General features: G+C 41.1%; 1 protein-coding gene across 1 annotated transcript; it reads left to right on the top strand.

Annotated features, from left to right (window-relative positions):
• Positions 1 to 686: 686 nt before the first annotated feature.
• Positions 687 to 19,906, top strand: LOC147457132 (uncharacterized). The gene is made up of 2 exons (XM_086513530.1): positions 687 to 1,205; positions 18,766 to 19,906. The coding sequence occupies exons 1-2, from the start codon at positions 711 to 713 to the stop codon at positions 19,618 to 19,620; spliced, it is 1,350 nt and encodes a 449-aa protein (XP_086369656.1). The 5' UTR covers positions 687 to 710; the 3' UTR covers positions 19,621 to 19,906.
• Positions 19,907 to 21,040: the final 1,134 nt, after the last annotated feature.

The raw sequence follows: 21,040 nt of genomic DNA, 5'->3' as shown, positions 1-21,040 counted from the left end.
GAAGTGGGAATGAGGGGGTCCGCTGTCTGGTGGAAGGAGGGACATCCATGGATTTTGTGTGCGTAGAGCAAGATCAACACTAACGACAGGGCAGGACTTATAGGGGTGTTGGGCCATAGGTTATAGCTCTCTCTCTATTTTGCAGCTAGGGACAACAAGCACATCCATGGAAGCTGCAGAGGAGACAGGACAAGATTGGATGGCGAAGATGAGAGAGGGCACGCGTGAACGGGGCTGTGAGCACTTTTCCTTGGCGATTTGGCAGATTCCAATAGATTCGTTGGAATCTTCATCAAACCTAGTTTTCTCAAGTGTGGGCAAAGTACTCAACGTGCCAATTTCTCGTTATTGAAAAACAAAAGGAATTTCAATAGCATATAATATGCAAGCCGCAATACTTTCAAACTTTGTCTTATGCTCAAATTGTTTTGCTTGCTAAAGACATAAGGGTGATCTAGAAAAGAGAATGTAAGGACAAAGGGTGGGGACATTCAAAAGGAAAGGGAAAATTGAGCATGGTTGCGTCATTGAAGAAAGGGGAATAGTGCATGATGTAAATTTTCTCTTGATACCTTGCTTGTGAGAAGTACAAGGGAGGAAGCTTATAGAATAGATAACTTTCATGGGAGAAGTGCAAGGGAGGAAGATTATAAGGATATGATTATGGATTTGATAAGTTTGTGAGAATGCAAAGGAGTGTTTGACATAGAATGGATAGGAAGGAGAGAGAAATGGGACCGTTGAAAGGGGGGGAAGATGAGGCAAGGGTAGAGATAACAAGAGTGGAAGGGAATGAAGAATATTTTAGGGAGGAGTTATTCAAGGTGGCATGTAATGGCGACCTACAAATGGTTAGGAATATGCTAGAGGGAGATAAGACGAGGGTTATTAGTGATGAATGGGAAGTGCATCCACTACGTGGGGTGTTATTGGCAGCTAAGACTAGGGTTAGTATAGTAGATATTCTACTACGCCATTACGGGCATGACCTCTTGTTGAAAGCTCAAGACCCAAGCACAGGAAACACCCTCCTTCACTTGGCTTCCCACCTCAAAAAGGAGAAGCTTGCCATCTTCTTCCTCAAGTACCTTGCTCTGCTCAAACCAGAGGAGCTTGATCCCTTTACGAAGCAATCTTTCCTTGATGCTATCAACCACAAAAATCAAACTGCTCTTCACATTGCTACAGATAACCTCCTTATTGACGTGAGTATTTTTCCCTTAAGTTCTTTGCTTTTTACCTTTGTATGTTTACAAACTCAACTACTTTGTGAGTATGTCCCTACAATCTTTTTTGCATTTCCTTTGATAGGAATCTAGTGAGATACTCTTTTGATAGGAATCTAGTGAGATACTCTGGTGGGTTTGAGGTCTAAAAACGCAGAGGCGACACATAAGAGAGAGAGAGAGAGAGAGAGAGAGAGAGATGGCATGTGTCAACGCGCAGGCAACTCGCGACGTCTTGGGTGTAGGTGATCGTCATGAGGAAACTCGGAGGCAGTTGGAGGACAGGAGAAGCGGAGGGAGGGTAGCGCAGGACAGGGTCTCTCTCTCTCTCTCTCCCCCCCAACGGTTCCTCTGAATGCAAGGGCCACTAGCGTGCAAAGTGCGTTGCGATCTTTCTCAGGCCATCCCCTCCACCACTTTGGAGAAGAAGAAACTGCCTGGTGCAGTTTGGCGTCAGGTCCCTGGTATGCAACAAGCAGCGAAGAGAAGGTGGAGGATGGAGAACGCCATGGAGGCACTGCAAGAGGGCCTACACGGTTGCGATGGCTTCCTTGAAGCGGATTGTTGAGATGCAGAGAATGTGCGGAGAAGAGGCTGCAATTTGCGTAATGCGAAGCTGGTTCGTGTGTGTCTGTCACGCGCGCGTGCGGGCACACACACACACACACACACACAGAGAGAGAGAGAGAGAGAGAGATGGAGAGAAATGCAAGAGCTAGGTGAGCTGGGAGAGGAAGTTAGGCTAGGCGAGCTTGTCATCAATGTGCAGACTGAAGAGTAAGGGGTTTGCATTTTAGAAAAGTGAGGAAGGGAATCTCCCCTCTGATTAATTAATGAAGCGCAAGATGACCCAGAATGTTCCAAGTGCTAGCTTAGAAACAAGAGTTCTCTTTTCCTTCACTCCAATGTGGTAGATTTAACTTTTTACCTTCTCAACTCATCGGACACCCAAACCCCATTTGGTATTTAAAAGAGTCGTAAGGAATCCAAATCTTGAAATGGATATTCTTTTTATATATGGGATGAAGTTCAAAAACCAGTAATTTTTTATTAAAAAAGCAAAACTCACAATTGTGAGTGAATTATATTGATCATCCCAAAAAATTACAAGAACTTGCCATGCTCGTGCCGAGCCATGACATTCTCCAGAGACCATAATTACATCGGCTATTTGGGAAGCTGCCCCTAACGACCTGCTCCCTTGCCCTTGAAACAGAAGGTTAATTAGTTGACAACAAGGCACATGTAATCCTAGACCAATCATCCGAGTTTTGTATGCGCCCGAGCGTCCATATCTTTGCTTTCGTGTATAATTTTTGTGAAGCTTGCCACCTCAAAAACTCCTTCAAACACATGGCGGTTCCTTGTCAGCCATACATTATGTAAGAAAAAATACCTGATAATTTGAGTGCATACGAGGAGGGCAGGACTACCCAAATTCTTACCTCCAAGGAGTAAATCACTCTTGAAAAAACCAATTTTTCATGTTCTTTGGACCCACTTGCATATTTTTCTTGTGAGGCCTCTGATAACTGGGCATTCCATAAATAGGTGAGCCAGATCTTCACTAGCCAACCTGCACCCCACGCATCGATTTGTCCCAATCCCTCTCTCCTGAATCTTCACCCCCGTCGGAAGAGCACCCCTAATTACTTTCCATAGAAATACCTTCATGTGATGTGGAACCTTTGGCACCCAGATGTTCTCCATTACTTGTTCCCACCTTTCCTCCGACCATTGTTTTTTCCATATCTTGTTAAAGGGGCTAGACCAATTCTTCTTTAGCATCATTGTATGGTAAATGCCTTTAGAATAGGGTTTCCATAAGAGGCTGCTTCTGGGCCATTTCCAGGCATTCCAATCAAACTCCGAGTCACACATTGGCATCACTCCATTGTCAAGCTCTTTCATCACTTTGTTGACTAGCAAAACCTCCAAGCTATTAAGTTCGTATTGAGTTACCAGAAGTTCAGTGCTTTTCCAGCTCTTGCTATCACTGTCCTAGAACTGCCCAAGTCGATTCAGACCCTTATTATTCAGTTTCCTGGCTGTTTCTATCCAATAGAGATTTTGCGGCATATCTACAACTTTGGAAAGCCAGGGGGACCAATGCAAAATGGAGTTCTTGAAGTATCTGGTTTCTTCCCCCCACTTTAGGAATCCCATTGCTCTGTTGCATTTCCTTACCAGTTTCCCTAACCCGCCCCCCAGACTTTGGGTAGACCACGTCGGGGCTAATAGTTTGTCATGAACCTCTACCCCTCTCCATTTTCCTCCTTTTGAACCAAGTTTAGCTGCGTCTAGTATATCTTTGATCATGATAGCCCAAGCTTGATCCTATTTAGTAGCTAGGGAGACTACAAATTTGGCGCAGGAAGCTTCTGCATGGGCCAAAGGGTTGAGAATTCTGAGGCCTCCTTGATTAACTAGCCGAGCGAATGTCTCCCAACAAGCCCATTTCCATGGCTTGGAGGACTTTGTGTTATTTTCCATAAAAACTTTTGTACCGGTTTTAAGAATTCTTTTCAGTGACACTTAACCATCTTAAGAAGAGGGCTAGTGAAAGCAATATAAGGGAGCATAAAGGCATTAATCACTTTTATCCGTCTTGGGAATGGGAGAAGAACATACTCCCACCTACTCATTTTTGTTCTGATTTTTTCTAGGATCCACTAACATCTTTGTTTGTGAGTTACGTCCATCCCCAAGGGGCCCCCCAAATGTTTGAAGATATTTCCTTTTGTAACAATCTCCCTCGACCAATCAGAAGTGTCAAATGAGTCATTTTCCGACAGGGAGATCAGCCTTGACTTCTCTATATTACATTGGGACCCCGAAGCTACAGAGAACATTTGTACAATCTCCAGAGCTTTCCTGACGGTCTGGGGACACGCCTTCAAGAAGAGAGAATCGTCAGCAAAAAGTTTTGCAAGTAGTTGGTTGTTTCCTGGTAGAGTCAGGCCTTGCAACTCCCCGTGCTCAGCACTAGCTTCGAGCGTCGGGATTAAAGGATGTGACCCTATGGTGAAAAGAAGGGGGGCTAGAGGGCATCCCTGCTTAATAGACCTTTTGACCTCAAAAGAGCCCACTATTCTATCGTTAAACAGGATCTCTGACTGGTTACTAGCCCCTAGTGCATGAATAACCCAAAGCTTCCATGACTGCTTCTATATATGTCCATGTTATTCTGTCATAAGCCTTATCCAGGTCCAACTGGAGAAAAATGCACTCTTGCTTTGTGTAAGTTGCATATTCGATGCCTACCATTGCTGCTGACGGCCGGTTTTCAAAACCGCGGCCACAAGAACCAAACCCAATCACGAAGGAGCACATTACCAAAAAAAACGATAATTTTTTTAAAAAAAAACAATCACCACCCCCTTCTATGCTTGGCCATAGCGGGCCGCCGCCACTGAATCCTTCTGCAAAACCTTGCTAGGAGATCTATTTATAAGATGAACAGCTGTTGATACAGCTTCAGCCCAAAACCCATTTGGCAGTTGTACATTAGACAACATACTTCTGACCTTCTCTTGTATGGTCCTATTCATCCTCTCAGCAACACCATTTTGAGGAGGATTGTAAGGAGCAGTAAGTTCACGTTTTATACCTTTTGACTCACAAAAGTCATGAAAGGCCTTTGAAACATACTCTCCACCATTGTCAGTGCGTAAGCATTTAAGCTTCTTGCCACTCTGATTCTCCACAAGTGTCACAAACGTTTTGAAAACACTAAACGCTTCATCCTTGTGCTTGAGAAAGTAAACCCATACTTTCCTCGAGTAATCATCTATAAATGTCATAAAGTAAGAAGCTACCCCTAGAGATAGGTTAGGCATAGGTCCACACAAATCACTATGAAGAAGTGCCAATTGTGTATCTCTTCTACTACTTCTATGATTATGTGGCTGTTGTGTTTGCTTACCATACAGACAATGTTCACAGAATTCAAAATCATTAAATTAAAAGCCAGGCAAATAACCAGAACGAGACAAGATTTCCATTCCCTTCTTGGACATATGTCCTAACCGGCTATGCCACAAAGAAATGTTCGGCTGCTTGGTTACATTGATTACATTTTTAGAGACATTTGATGCATAAATCATGTAAAGTCCTCCAGAATTTACTCCTTGTGCTACTGTCATAGAACCCTTGGATATCTTCCACATATTCTGTCCAAAAATGGTGATGTAGCTAGCATCATCAAGTAAACCTGTGCTGATCAAGCTCTTTGTAATTGAGGGAACATGTCTGACATTCTTCAGCGTGAAAGAAGAGCCATTCTGAAACTTCAATTGAACATCTCCAACACCTAAGATCTCACATGTCTGCCCATTGCCTAGCCGAGCATGATCTTTAGTGGTCACATAAGAGGTAAACCACTCCTTGTTTGGAGACAAATGAAGTGATGCCCCTGAGTCTATAATCCAGTCACTCAGTGCATGTCCATCAGATGCTGTAAGAAGAGCTGAGTCCATTGTATTTTTCAAGAAGTAGATGTCTCTTGACACTAGACTGTCATCCTCTGCAACAGTGTTTGTCACATTTATTTCTTGAATCTTAAATGAGGACCTGTTCTTCTCACCATGGTCTTCAGTTTTCTGTTTTTCTTTTTCTGCTTTCCATTCTCTGCAGTCTCTTTTCATGTGACCCTTCTTGCCACAATGGTAGCATTCTATGTCACTCTTTCCTTTAGCACTGCGGGACTTGCTACGAGACTGATTCCTCTTTCCACCTTTGTCCTTTTCTTTGGTCCTTCCCCTGACAAATAAGGCTGTTCCTTTGCCTTTGTCCATTGTCTTTCTGTTGGTTTCTTCAGTAAGAAGACTGCCTTCTACACCTGTTATGGTCAAACCATCTGGAGGTGCAAAATTACTCAAAGCTGTGCGAAAAGTGTCCCAACTTTCCGGCAATGTGATCAACAGGAACATAGCTCTAACAGATTCATCAAACTTGACACCTTGAGCTGACAGCTAACTGTAGATAGTGTTGAATTCATTCAGATGATTGGACATAGGTGTCCCTTCTTTCATCTTCAAGTCAACAAGCTTCTTAAGCTAGTATACCTGTGAAGATGCACTCCGCTTCTCATAAAGATCACTCAGCTTTGTCCATGCTTCATAAGCCAACATCTCGTCTGCTACATTGAAGTAAACGCTTTCTGCCAAAGTCAGCATAATGGTAGAAAGTGCCAATTCATCCATTTCGCTCCATTCATCTTCGTCCATATCTTCTGGTTTTATCCCTTTGAGATTTATAGGTTTTATTTGCTTCTTTTGTACCAACACGTGCCAAATCTACTTCTTCCACAATGGGAAATTGGTTCCATCCAGCTTCTTGATATTGTAAAGAGCAGTGTCCTGTGATCCAGCCATAGCTACGCTTCACAGTAGTTTACTTTCTTGGGAAAAATTTGACAGAGTTTCCCCTGTAAACTGACCTCTGAACCAATATCAACTTGATGAACTAGTGGATGTCGCCTACAGTCTGTGTATAGATGCGCCTGTGTCGTATGTGAACTCGTTCTACTGTAATGTGTAGAGCATAGTGAGTTCTTATTAGGTTTTAACAAAAGAATATGTGTACATACCTGGCAGCCCGCCCACTTACCTGGGCGACCACATTGGGCTTTATACCCCAACATTGCATTCTTACATTAAAGTTTGGCCTAGGATCATTTCATAGGTTCCCAGCTTACCATTGAAATCCATGACTGTGAATGTGTGATATACATAATGGTCGAGTACTTTTATTCGCGATACCTACTCGATCTATTCTCCAACTTATGAATTAATTAGATTTGAAGATTCTCTCTTTCTCTTTCTCTAAGGCTCAAAAAGCAGCACAACACTGCTGACGCACTAGCTTGCATTCGTCGCACACAGGAGCTATGACGACTATGTGAGACTGTGGTGTCCCCTTTTCTCGCCTATGTTTCTCTGATGTAGTACCTTTGCAGCTCACACCTCCTCGCCCATTGCATGCCTCCTCCCCCCGTTGTTCCCTAGTGTGTCGTATCACAATTCTCCTGCCCGTCTGCTCCTTCAATCACAAGCTCCACTCTCCGGGCACAGGCATGTTCGGTTGTAGGCATACGCTTCAGACAAATGACACACACACAGACACATCAACGTAGAATCTCTCTCTCTCTCTCTCTCTCTCTCTCTCTCTCTCTCTCTCTCTCTCTCTCTCTCTCTCACACACACACACACACACACACACACATGCACCATATCTCCCTTTTTGCTTTTCAAAGCTCCCTCAGCATCTTCGAAGACCTCGATTGATAAAGCACAAAAAATTTGACACGATGCCTTGCAGTTCCAAACCCATGGCTCTGCCTCTACCTACGTGGGATCATCCACACGAAAACAATCTCTCTCCCAGTTTGGCCCAACACATGGCCTCAGACCTCTCTCTCTCTCTCTCTCTCTCTCTCTCTCTCTCTCTCTCTCTCTCTCTCTCTCTCTCTCTCTCTCTCTCTCACACACACACACACACACACACACACACACACACACACACACAGAGGAGAGGAAGAGAGCGATGTCGAGGGCACGTTGTCGAGAAATTTGCGGTCTTGCCAGGAAAGCACCGGGCTTATGGCTGTGAGAGTTTGTGAGAGAACTCAACAAAAACTATATGAAGGAGTTAAACCATAGATGCCATGAAGACTAGGGTTTGGAAAGAAGTGCAATCAAAGAAGACTCACTCTTTCTCTCTTGCACTCACACACACACAAAGAAAGAACGCAAAAGAGAATGTCAAAACAATACGAAGATGAAAACATCAAGGCTATGGTCATATCGTATCATGGGTAATATGAAAGGGTTAATGGATGAGTTAATGGCATTCAATCTTGGCTGACCAAATAGGCTACGAATTGTTCTTTGGAATTGTAGTTTTGTGCTTACCATAATATAGATATTTTGTCTAGTGATTGGGATTAATTGTGTGTACAAATCCTCTTGGTTCATAGCAAGATAACTACGCTTACATCAAAAGAAAAATTATAGTCTATGAGAGGTAGTATGATGGGATCCGGTCATAGAAGTATTTCATTGAGCCTTTCAGGGCCGAAGAGAAACACTATACGTTATTGAAAGTGTATTTTACGGCTAATCCATACGTTAATTCTAATAGATCGTACAGAGTGAAAGCGATAGAAATGATCATCATGTGGTTATTCATCTAGGATAGTATGTGAGAAATGTAGATATGAGAGAAGTGAAGAGATGAGAAGTTTCCCTCCCAAGCCCTATTCTTGCCCGTAGGCAATAAGAATACTGCGGGGAGAGATGTACCTGTAGCAAAGAGAACCTAGAGAGGATGAATTACTAAGAATGAGAGAGATAGATTTGGTTAAGGAGATAATATTAGATATATATATATATATATATATGCTGGATTAGAGATGAAAACGAAAACAACAAGAAATCAAGAAAACATCAATGTAGAACACATCTTACTTGGCAAACCCTTTGGCACCATTATTGATGGAGAGAGAAGAAGAGTGGATAATTCCACTTTGATTGATACACCAAGTGCAAGACCTTCTTTGATTAGAGTTGATCTTCCAAGGTTAGCTTGTTGCAAGAATGGCTAGTCTCTCTCTAGGAGAAAGTGTAGGCTTGGTCTTATGTTAATGGCTAAGTACAATTATGCATTACTACTCACTCCCTCAAGAATTCCTCTCATCAATGGCTTGAATGCTTGAGTTCCTTCCAAGGAAGAAGAGGTTCCCTTTTATAGGTGAAGGGAACCCCCAAGGGTTTACACAAGAAGAGAGGAGCCAGTGTGAACAGGAATTGGAAAAGTTGGAAATGAGCTGCCCCTGCATGATGTGGGTAGACTAGGGTCCAGTATTTTGATCATATCTCCTCAACCGTGGCTCCAAATAAAAAAGTAAACATATGGGCAAAAACTTCAGCTCATTAGCTACGATTTTCATTTTAAAATCGTTTTCCAATTCGGATTGGAACCTTGTGTAAAAAATTCATCAAAATAGGGTTCATTTATGGCAGCAAAAGTCTTCATGTAGTCTCCTTAGCCTAGACTTTCATTTAATTCCAAAGGACACCTCATGCCATATGAAAGCATGAAATTGCTCCTTGACAAAGTTTTGTAATCATGCTTGCAATAATGCATTAAAATAAGTGTATCTTTGAAATCATGCCACCTAGTGTCCCACTAGGATTTGATTCTCTCCTAGTAGCTATATAAAAAGAAATATAAGAAAAGTATAAAAAATACATAGAATATATATATATTGGAGTTTACCCTAGATATAGGATCTAGCTAGGGTGTGAGATAATAATGAAATAGTAGAAATAAAGAATCAATGCTTTTTGCCCCAAGTTAAAGAGGCGGAGCTATTGATGCTTTTCCCATAGTATTTTCTGATGGTAAAGTAAGGATATGTTACCCTTGAGAAAAATAATAGGATGAGATAGAAAGCTTATTATTATACTTAAATATGCATATGTACACTATAGGAAATATAATTATGTATTTAAAAAATTACAAGATAGATCTTGTAGCATGCGTTCCCACTATGTACGTGTCACGGCACGACATCCACCCCCTCTAAACCTGCACATCCTCCGGTATGTGCCACATTGTCTCTTTGTAAGATTAGACCTCTTGTACATCTTCCTTGTCTTCTTCTTCACTGGATGATTCCAGAGCTTCATGTTCACTTTGATCTTCACCTGTGTTTTTCTCTTCTTCCTCATCCATATCTTCTAGATCATTGTCTCCTCTTCTCTTAAACATTTTAATCATTTTTCCTGCAATGGGAATCTTTACTTCTGTACCATCTAGTTCAGACAAGTTGTAAGTAGCATTTTCATGCACATGCTTTACAACATACGGTCCAAACCATCTTTTTGAGAACTTACGCATGACTGTGTGCTGGTTATCAAGGCTACTATCATACACTAAAACCCAGTCACCTTTGTCAATTGCTTTGCTCCTGAGTCGATGTCGCTTATCAAAATAGTCCTTGTTTTTCAACCTTGCATTTTTGAGTCATTCTTTTGCAGCTTCAATGTCTCCAGGTCTTCTCTCTAGCTACCTTATACGCAGTGCAAGGAGATCTTCCCTACTAAGCCCCTCTTGCCAAGGTAGTACATTCCATGTGGGAATTGTATCCTCAATCGGCATCACTGGCTTTTGACCATGCATTAGCTTCGCAGGCATGTAGCCAGTTACTGAGCTATGTGTTGTACGATCAGCCCATAAAGCATATGGTAACAATTTTGGCCACTCACCAACTCTTCCTTCGCAAGCCTTGGCCAAAGCTTGATGATAGGAGGATGCCCTCTTTCACTCTTTCCATTGCCTTCAGGGTTGTAAGCTGTAGTAAGAGAAAGCTTGATCCCTAATCTAGAAAAGAACTCCCTTGCTTCTTCGGCATCCAGTTCACCTCGATCTGCAGTGATTTTTCCCACACAATCATAACGGCAAATCACCTCATCAAGAAGGAATTTGCACACAGATTCTGTGGTCTTAGCTCTTAATGCTCTTCCTTCAACCTGGTTAGTTAGGTCCTCTCGTGCAAGAACCAAGTATCTCATCTGCCAGAGTCCTAAAGGCATCGTGACTAGATCCACAACCCATTTATAGTGCATGGCTAGTGGATATGTAGGGTGCAATCCATCACGATGTCGAACATTTGAATACATTTGACAAGTTATACATGACTCTACAAACTGAGATACATCTTTATACATACCCTTCCACCAGTATTTTTCTTTCAACTTGGAGAAGGTTGCCCACACACCCCTGTGTCCATCCCATAGACTCTCATGAAACTCTTGCATGAGCTTTACTTGAGTCTCTTTTTTATATATAACCCGTTGTGGTGTAGCACCCTTTTGTTTAGGATGCTTTCACAAGTAACCATCCCTTAAAAAGTACCCATATACTTTCCTACGTATCCTCTTGAATTCTTGTTCAGATCAATTATCCTGTTTTGTTAGAGTACTCAAGTACCTTTCAATAGAAAGCCAATCACCTTCATAAAGATCTTTCAAGAACAATTCAAGGGAATTAGTCATGCAGACATTGTTACCTTTGACATGAGAGATAGAATAGAATTTTGTGCCTACATCATCTCCCTCATCAATCATTTGTGACTCATCTTCATACCTTGCCCTTGATAGTATATCTGCCACTGTATTGTCTTTACCTGCAATGTGCTTAAACTCGGGATTTAAGGACTTAATGTAGGCAATCCACCACAACATAGCAATGTCTGGTGTTGAGCAGCTTGTAATCATCCCAAGAAGTGGTAGACAATCTGTTTCTACAACCACACATGCACCAATTAGGTACTCTTTTCCACTTTTCAAGGCTGTAACCATACCCCATAACTCTCTCTTTATTTGTGGATAGTTTCTTTGGCGAGCACTTAGTACCTTTGCTCCAAATCTTACCACATATCTTTGTCCTTCTTTGTCATCTTGCCCTATTGCCCATCCAATCCCTGTAGGACTGGTATCTACTGTCACAATCACTGGCCTTTGACACTCATAGTCTACCTTTCTCAAAGTCGTTGCTGACTGGAGTAACTCCTTTAGCTTTTTCATGGATTTTACATGTGCTTCTGTCCATTTAAACTTTTGATTCTTTCTAAGTAGCTGCTAAAGAGGATCGGCTACATGTGCATAATGTGGAATCCAATTAACATAGAAGACACATGCTCCCAGAAACCTTCTAACCTTAGTGATGCTAGTGCATGTTTCTTTCATTCTTTGGATGGCATCTACCTTTGATGGACAAGGTTTCCTACCATATGGCCCGCACATGTGCCCCACAATGAGCACTTCTTTGACACCAAACATAGACTTTTTCCCTGACAATGTAAGATTCACTTCTTCCAACCTAGAAAAAATTTTATCACAATCATTTATGTGATTTACCACAAACCTGCGACATCCCTTGAGATCCAAAGCTTCATCTTTGTCACTTTCTTCACATCCTTTGATAGGCAAATCATCAATGAAAGGCATTGTGATTTGAGGAATAAAGTCACGTAAGACCTTATTCATCCCATTCATCATATGTGCAACCGAGTTGGTTGCTCCCTGTGGCAAGGTACACATCCTTACGAAACCCAAAGGTGTCCTCATGGTTGTCAAGTCTCTACTTTCGATTGCAAGCTGAAATTGATCATACCCTGAGTAGAGATCCCCCATTGAGTAGATTGCCCTCCCTGCAAACGCCTCTGCAAATTCATCCACAATTGGACCTGTTCCTACATTTCTAATTGTCACCTTGTTTTTTGGTTGCATATCTTGGATGAAGCGTAGAGAACCATTCTTCTTTGGAACTGTGAACCACCTGTTTGATTATGGAGCACAAGAAGGCTCCAAGATTTCCATTTTGATTTTCTCATTCAGTAGCTCTACTAACTTTGGAAAATGAGCCTTTGGAACCGGAATAGGCCGCAGATTCCAAGGCACATGAGGTATTGTGAAAATTACCATAGGAGCTACAATATAAGGATCAACACATCCTATCTCATGTGGCTCAAATGCAAAAGCCTTACCATGCTTTGAAAGCATTTCTTTGAAGCACTTTGTCTCCTCCTGTGTTAGAAACTCCTCGCAACCAATCTGCAACTCTTGAAAGGACTCCTTTGTGAAGGTATGCCCGATCTTTTTAGGATTCCGTAAACTTGGTTGTAAAGAAGCCTGTTCAATCTTTTCCCTATTGTTGGGTGGTAAGGGTGAAGCTACTGGTTTCACCTTCTTTGCTACACTCTTGTATTTAGTTTCAACATGGACTTCTGGGCCAACTGTTTGGCTTTCTTTAAAGGCTTCTATCACTTGATACATTTCCATAGAGCAAACTTCCACAACTTCATTTTCAAGATGCAAACTAGACCTCATTATAGCATCAAGCTCACCCATAGTATCTACAAAAGAAACTTGTTCACACAAACCCAAAACGTTTTCAGTAGGCTTTAGCAACCCACTCTTTTTCATGCCTATTTGTACATTATGCACATATTGCCTCTCATATCTCTTCAAATCTTCAAGTTTTGTAAAACATACTGATCCATTCCTTGTTACCAAGGAGCTCATCAAGAAAGTTTCACCTATTTTTGGATCAAGCGAGACCCTTTTTCTTTCTGTACCACTGCAATCCCGCTTTACAATGGTACTTGGCCAAAACCCATCATTTCTCTATGATCATGAAACTCTTTGCTTACCTTTGGTAGAGGATGTTCTTTGAGGTTGTCACAATTTCTTTCATGGTTTACACAGACTGTGAGAAATTGGACAGCTCATTTACCATCTTTGCTACGTATTCTAGCATATGCTGAACCATCGTCCATTACCTTTGTTTCCATTCGAACTCCCACAATGTAGGGTTGTCCAAGGATGAGATGATATGAAGATGTATCCTGTACAAAGAAGTTTTGGTCAATCTTTACATCACCTATTGTTACCTTCACACTTGGACATGCTGCATACAATTCACCGGATGAATTGTTTGCCACTTTTACCATCCAGCCATGATCTGTGTCCATCGGCCATTTGCACTTGTTGTAGAGACTCTTTGACATTATGTTTATTTCTGAACCATGGTCAATCAAGGCAACAAATGGCTCTTCAAGATCACCTACCTTGACCAAAGTTTCTGTAGTAGCCCTTGCCCAATGACTTCGTGAATAGTAACTCCTAGGAATATCTTCAACTTCTTCATCATCATTTGAGAAATACACTTGCTTCACTCTCCCACTAGATTGGTAGCATCCTACCACAGCTCCATCATTCTCCTTATTTTGCAGTTGCATCCCTTGTGTCTTTGAGGTTTCCCCTTCAACCTGTGGACGAGAAACTTCAGCAAGGGTTTGCCTCTTTCTCTTGATGATGTCAATGATCTCCTCATGGAATTCACGCTTTGCAATGCCAAGAACTTCTCCCAGAGTAAACTCAATCTTGCTATTCAAGATCCTTTCCTCCATGACTTTCTTTAAATCTGTAGCAACCTCAATATCAGATTGTAGTTTATAAGTTGGGCCTTTTGTCTTACCTTTCGTTGGCTCTTTCTTCTTTCCTGTTGTAGACTCCTCCATGAGTACTTCAGGTGGAGATGCTCCTTGTGTTGAGGGTGTTTGAGAAGGCATTGAGTCGCTTCTTCCCCCACTTCTAGAAGCTCTTTTTGATGGTCCTTCATCATCATTCTCACGTCTGCGCTTCTCTTCTACAATTGCCTCATTTTGTAATGTAGGCATGCACTGACAATGAGTCCACTGGATCATTCCATCCTATTTCTAGACGTATGCAATCACCTACTTCATGTAGAATCTCTTTTGTAAGCTTTCCCTTTTTAGCTAATTGCATGACATTTGGCCAAATTTGACCATGATGGTCACTCACCTCTTCATCACAAAAATGTTCAATTTTTACTCCATAAGTAGCTGCCTCAACTGAAGAGGTGGCATGCTTGGTTGCCATATCTTCAACTAAGGTTTGCATTCCCCCCTTCCCAAAGTTAGTTCTCAAGGGTAGACCTGTCTCTCTTAAGTGGATTTTACCATCCTTAAAAAAGACAACATCTTTTGACAAAGCATCACTAAAATCATCACAATCCCTTCTTACATGGTCTGTACTATCACACCAAATACATCTATTAACAAACCCTTCTTTGGGCTGTTGTCTTTGCCTAGGAAGTGGCCCTGATGGTTGGCCTTTTTCTTCAAGCTTTGCAAGCTTCACCTTCAAGTCACGCATTCCCTTCACAAGCTCATCTAGCATGGACTCATCAAACTTAGGAGCGATAAAAGTAGGCTTTACCATTTTGTCAGGAGTTGAGGTGGAAGGACTTGTAGTGTTTAGTACCATCTTGTCCCTTCTTCTTTGTCGTTTGGCAAACAGTGAGACAGTACCTTCAACCTCATTCCAGTCGGTCTTTAGTCCTTGCTCAGCATCTTTATCTTCAAGAAGAAGCTCCAAATTTTCTTGAAGCTCTTTACCTGTAGCTTGTAAGAAAAGATCTGTCTTCTCTGCATCTAGTGTGGCCCTTTCAGTCCTTGTGAGTTGTGCATAGCGCCGCTCAAATTCCCTAAGTAGTTCTGTTATTAATAGTCCTTGCTTTGGCTTGACTACCCATTCTAAGAATGTCCTTTTGGTCACTATCTCAGAGTCCTCCATGAAATATTCCTCCTTTAAAGCTACTTTGAGTTCTTCCCAATTTCTCCCATGCCCATCTTTAATTGCCCTAACATGCTCCCTAATTTCTGGAGCAACAACTAGCTCAAAGCTTTGAATCATCTCACCTTGTGACACGCGATGCAGCTCCATCTCCTTCACATACTCGCGTAAGTACTTGGTTACATCTTTTTCATTGAACTGATCCATTCTGTTGACTACCACTTGTATGGCCTTCGTTGCTGAAATCTCCCTTCTTTCAGTACCATGTTGTTGTTGCATGAACATTGCAAATGCTTGAAACATTTGCATTGTTGCTGGGTCAAAATGCATACCCTGTTGCTCAACATGATCACCCATGGTTATCCACAAACTCTCACCCTAGCAGATTCACGTCGGGTTCACCAAAAATATGTTGAGAAATTTGCGGTCTTGCTAGGAAAGCACCGGGCTTATGGCTGTGAGAGTTTGTGAGAGAACTCAACAAAAACTATATGAAGGAGTTAAACCATAGATGCCATGAAGACTAGGGTTTGGAAAGAAGTGCAATCAAAGAAGACTCACTCTTTCTCTCTTGCACTCACACACACACAAAGAAAGAACGCAAAAGAGAATGTCAAAACAATACGAAGATGAAAACATCAAGGCTATGGTCATATCGTATCATGGGTAATATGAAAGGGTTAATGGATGAGTTAATGGCATTCAATCTTGGCTGACCAAATAGGCTACGAATTGTTCTTTGGAATTGTAGTTTTGTGCTTACCATAATATAGATATTTTGTCTAGTGATTGGGATTAATTGTGTGTACAAATCCTCTTGGTTCATAGCAAGATAACTACGCTTACATCAAAAGAAAAATTATAGTCTATGAGAGGTAGTATGATGGGATCCGGTGATAGAAGTATTTCATTGAGCCTTTTAGGGCCGAAGAGAAACACTATACGTTGTTGAAAGTGTATTTTACGGCTAATCCATACGTTAATTCTAATAGATCGTACAGAGTGAAAGCGATAGAAATGATCATCATGTGGGTTATTCATCTAGGATAGTATGTGAGAAATGTAGATATGAGATAAGTGAAGAGATGAGAAGTTTCCCTCCCAAGCCCTATTCTTGCCCATAGGCAATAAGGATACTGCGGGGAGAGATGTACCTGTAGCAAAGAGAACCTAGAGAGGATGAATTACTAAGAATGAGAGAGATAGATTTGGTTAAGGAGATAATATTAGATATATATATATATATATATATGCTGGATTAGAGATGAAAAAGAAAACAACAAGAAATCAAGAAAACATCAATGTAGAACACATCTTACTTGACAAACCCTTTGGCACCATTATTGATGGAGAGAGAAGAAGAGTGGATAATTTCACTTTGATTGATACACCAAGTGCAAGACCTTCTTTGATTAGAGTTGATCTTCCAAGGTTAGCTTGTTGCAAGAATGGCTAGTCTCCCTCTAAGAGAAAGTGTAGGCTTGGTCTTATGTTAATGGCTAAGTACAATTAGGCATTACTACTCACTCCCTCAAGAATTCCTCTCATCAATGGCTTGAATGCTTGAGTTCCTTCCAAGGAAGAAGAGGTCCCCTTTTATAGGTGAAGGGAACCCCCAAGGGTTTACACAAGAAGAGAGGAGCCAGTGTGAACAGGAATTGGAAAAGTTGGAAATGAGCTGCCCCTGCATAATGTGGGCAGACTGGGGTCTAGTATTTTGATCATATCTCCTCAACCGTGGCTCCAAATAAAAAAGTAAAAATATGGGCAAAAACTTCAGCTCATTAGCTACGATTTTTATTTTAAAATCGTTTTCCAATTCGGATTGGAACCTTGTGTAAAAAATTCATCAAAATAGGGTCCATTTATGGCAGCAAAAGTCTTCATGTGGTCTCCTTAGCCTAGACTTTCATTTAATTCCAAAGGACACCTCATGCCATATGAAAGCATGACATTGCTCCTTGACAAAGTTTTGTAATCATGCTTGCAATAATGCATTAAAATAAGTGTATCTTTGAAATCATGCCACCTAGTGTCCCACTAGGATTTGATTCTCTCCTAGTAGCTATTTAAAAAGAAATATAAGAAAAGTATAAAAAATACATAGAATATATATATATTGGAGTTTACCCTAGATATAGGATCTAGCTAGGGTGTGAGATGATAATGAAATAGTAGAAATAAAGAATCAATGCTTTTTGCCCCAAGTTAAAGAGGCGGAGCTATTGATGCTTTTCCCATAGTATTTTCTGATGGTAAAGTAAGGATATGTTACCCTTGAGAAAAATAATAGGATGAGATAGAAAGCTTATTATTATACTTAAATATGCATATGTACACTATAGAAAATATAATTATGTATCTAAAAAAATACAAGATAGATCTTGTAGCATGCGTTCCCACTATGTACGTGTCACAGCACGACAACGTGAAGAGATCCTTTGGTGCCTGTGCGCATTCTTGTTTGCCATCGCCTCGTTTGCCCACATCTCCTAACTACAGGACCCTAAAACTCCCATGCCCCAGCTGCAAGTTCCCTACACCTGCTCATGTGCTCATCTTCGTTTATTAGCATAGCTGCAAAAAGAAACTCAATATTCTCACTCACAACCCCATCGATTAGCAGACTTAGAATCAAAGTTGAACTTCATATGAGTGAATTGCAATGTAAGATAGGCCAGCTCTGCAGACCATGCAAGATAGAACTTTTGCCCAAATCTACTCAGGCAAACAGCGTTCATGTACATCTTTGTGCCTCAAAATTTTTTAATGAAAAATTTGTGTCCAAGACTCCGAGCTCCCTCACCTCTCTCTCAGCATGCAGACACATGGCCCGGAACGAGCTCCGAGAGGCCTCCACCCAACTGCATCGAGAAAGGTGCCACATGTTGTCCAACCCTCACCTGCCATCTGGCATTCACAGAGTTTTGTTATTCAACCCAAAAGGGTATCTCCTCAGATACCCTTTAATGAAGCACCTAAAACAAAATTAGCTGGACCTATTGGTCGCGTACTTTTATTCGGATATATCCAAGAAGTCCACAAACTTTCACTAGGCCTCCATTAGCTAATTTGATCGTAAGGTTGTCCACTTCTATTGGTGAAGTATTAAGGAATGTGAAAATGTGTGCATGTACAATCATACACATATGCACATGCACCTAGGCATGCACATAATTAATAATATACACACATACATTTGTTTGCATGTAGATATGCACGTGCATGCGTGTGTACACACACTCAATAATATATTTGTTTGCATGTAGATATGTGTGTGCGTGCATGCACGTGTACACACACACGCACACACACTACTTTAGTAAATTTCATAGCCTTACCTTACTTACATTCAATGTCTGGTGGTGCAGGTGGTTAGACAATTTGTTTTAGAAAAACAAATAAAGATCAATATCAAGGATAATAACCAAAAAACAGTGCTTGATTTGATAAAAGACAAGTGTGATACTTGTCATATAAAGGATCAGTGGAAGACACCATGGAGAATTTCCATATTGTTGAGAGGCTCTCGCGCAAGGAGTGCTTCAAACTTAGAAGAGTATGAAGATGAAGAGGATGTAATCAAGGAGAAAAGACATGTTGAAACATTAGTCATGAATCAAGATGCGTGGAACATGACTACTAACACACTGTTAATCATTTCAACTTTGGCATTAACATTAGTATTTGCAGCCATATTCACTGTTCCACAGACATTGGCTTCGGGAGGAGGTCGTAATAGTAGTGATGCAACAATTGACTCAACAGACATGGTTATTAAAGGACTTCACACTAGCCTTGGCAAGAGCCCGCCTTTCAAAGTCTTTGTAGTTTCCCTCACACTTGCATGTTTGGTGAATATTTTTGTGATTCTTGTTATAGTTCTCACAGTTACCTCCAGTTATGACATGCGTGCTCTCATTCTTTTTTTCTCGTGGTTGTGCATTATATTCATGGGAACAACTTTAATCATAGCCTACCTCATTGCAATTTGGATTTACATGGGCTATTTTTTTACTTCTATTTTGATTGCATGTGGTGCTTTTATTGCACTTGTTTTACTTTGCTTTGCCTACTATTTTGACTTATGGAGAGACTTTTGGTTAGCATTTTCAAACCTCCTCAGCTTGACTTTGCTTCATGGATTTGTTGTCACATTTCTAAATAGTTATTTTCCCAAATCTTTTGTTAAACCAATATTGTATTTATGTCCTTTTGAAACATAAACTTCTATATGTTCTTTTCCCATTTTGTTTTCAAATAATTTTTTATTTCATGCCATAATAATTTAGTTATCTTTCCAAAATAGAAATTAATACATCATATTTTGTAACCCTCTCTAATCATCAGAAGTTTTAAGTCAAAAGCATTGTGAAATTATCTCAAGTTGTAAGTTCCTTCACAAACCCATCTATGAATGGGACATTTCAAGCAAATTTTGCAAATGGAAAATTGTACACAATGGAAAATCCGGCATCCAAGATTTTTGGTCACCCAACCCAACCTGGATACAGAGGTTTTTTAGTATCTTTTTTTTTTTTGTCTTCAGAAGGTTGCTTCTATCCTAAGTAGTATGTCCCCCTAATCTTTTTTCCATTTCTTTTTGTAAGAATCTAGGGAGATACTTTTGTTTAAAGGGATGTAAAAGTAAAGGTACGTGTTTTAGTTTGAATCGAAAAAGAAGCAGCGTCCACGTGACCCATTAGTCAAGATTTAAAATATGTCTAGAATATTAACTAGCTCAAATACAATTTAAAATACAGTCAGTTGTTATGGAAAGCTATTAAAAAATTTATTTTTGGAGAGATTTGCTCTGACAACCAAGCGTATTTTGGGATTTTTGGAAAATTTGAAGGGCATTTTGAGAATTTACGAGAGAATATTGGGGGAGCAGGGGAGTTTGGATTTTTAAATCGCGCACATGACGTGCATGGGCATAGAGCGATGGGGTGCGCAGGGGCGATTTGATATTTTTGGTGCATGGACGTCAGGTGGTGCAGGGTAGCATTGCTCGCAAGTGGGACGGGGACATGCGCTCTTGCTCTATGTGTGTGTGTGTGTGTGTGTGTTTTGTCTGTGCGGTGATGTCAATGCATTGCGTGGACACAGACAAAGCAGGGAGCAACATCGACAGGAAGGGGAACAAGGTTGGGAAGGCAAGGCAAGGCGTGTGTGTCGTAGGTCGTAGGGCAACTAAGAGACTAAAGGAGGTTCGTCTCTGCAGGGTCCAAGCCTGTGCGATTTGCGAGCTCATTTTGATAAGTAGAGGCCATAACGACATTGAAATGATAAAGGCGGAGAAAGTGCGTTGCTGACTGCTTGCAATGATGAAAGCCTCCGGAGACAGAAGGTGGTTGCAACTAGACTAAGGCGGGCATGGAGGACGAGGCGATGGGGAGGATGAGGGGACAATAGGGTACGATGAGCTGGTGGAGCAAAGAGCATGTGCATCGGCTCCAATTGATAAAAGTTAAGGAGTTCAGCGAATCATCGTAGGGAATTAATTAATGAATGTGAGACTAGGGGGTGCCCCATCCTTTTAAATCAGAAAATAGGCACATTACTTTTACAAGGAAAAGGAAAGAGCGTTAGTGGAAGGCGGAGTGAGAGTAGTTGCCAGGTGGAGGCCATGCCTTATATTCTCTC

The sequence above is a fragment of the Adiantum capillus-veneris genome, chromosome 5 (assembly GCF_014529385.1).
Source record: "Adiantum capillus-veneris isolate H3 chromosome 5, ASM1452938v2, whole genome shotgun sequence".
Classification (NCBI taxonomy): Eukaryota; Viridiplantae; Streptophyta; class Polypodiopsida; order Polypodiales; family Pteridaceae; genus Adiantum; species Adiantum capillus-veneris.
Note: the sequence above shows the minus strand (reverse complement) of the source record. Positions and strands in the feature narration are given on the sequence as shown.

Coding starts and splice junctions, on each gene's coding strand:
- LOC147457132 (XM_086513530.1), top strand. CDS start 711: ATGGATAGGAAGGAGAGAGAAATGGGACCGTTGAAAGGGGGGGAAGAT. Junction 1,206..18,765: donor CAGATAACCTCCTTATTGAC/GTGAGTATTTTT, acceptor CTGGTGGTGCAG/GTGGTTAGACAATTTGTTTT.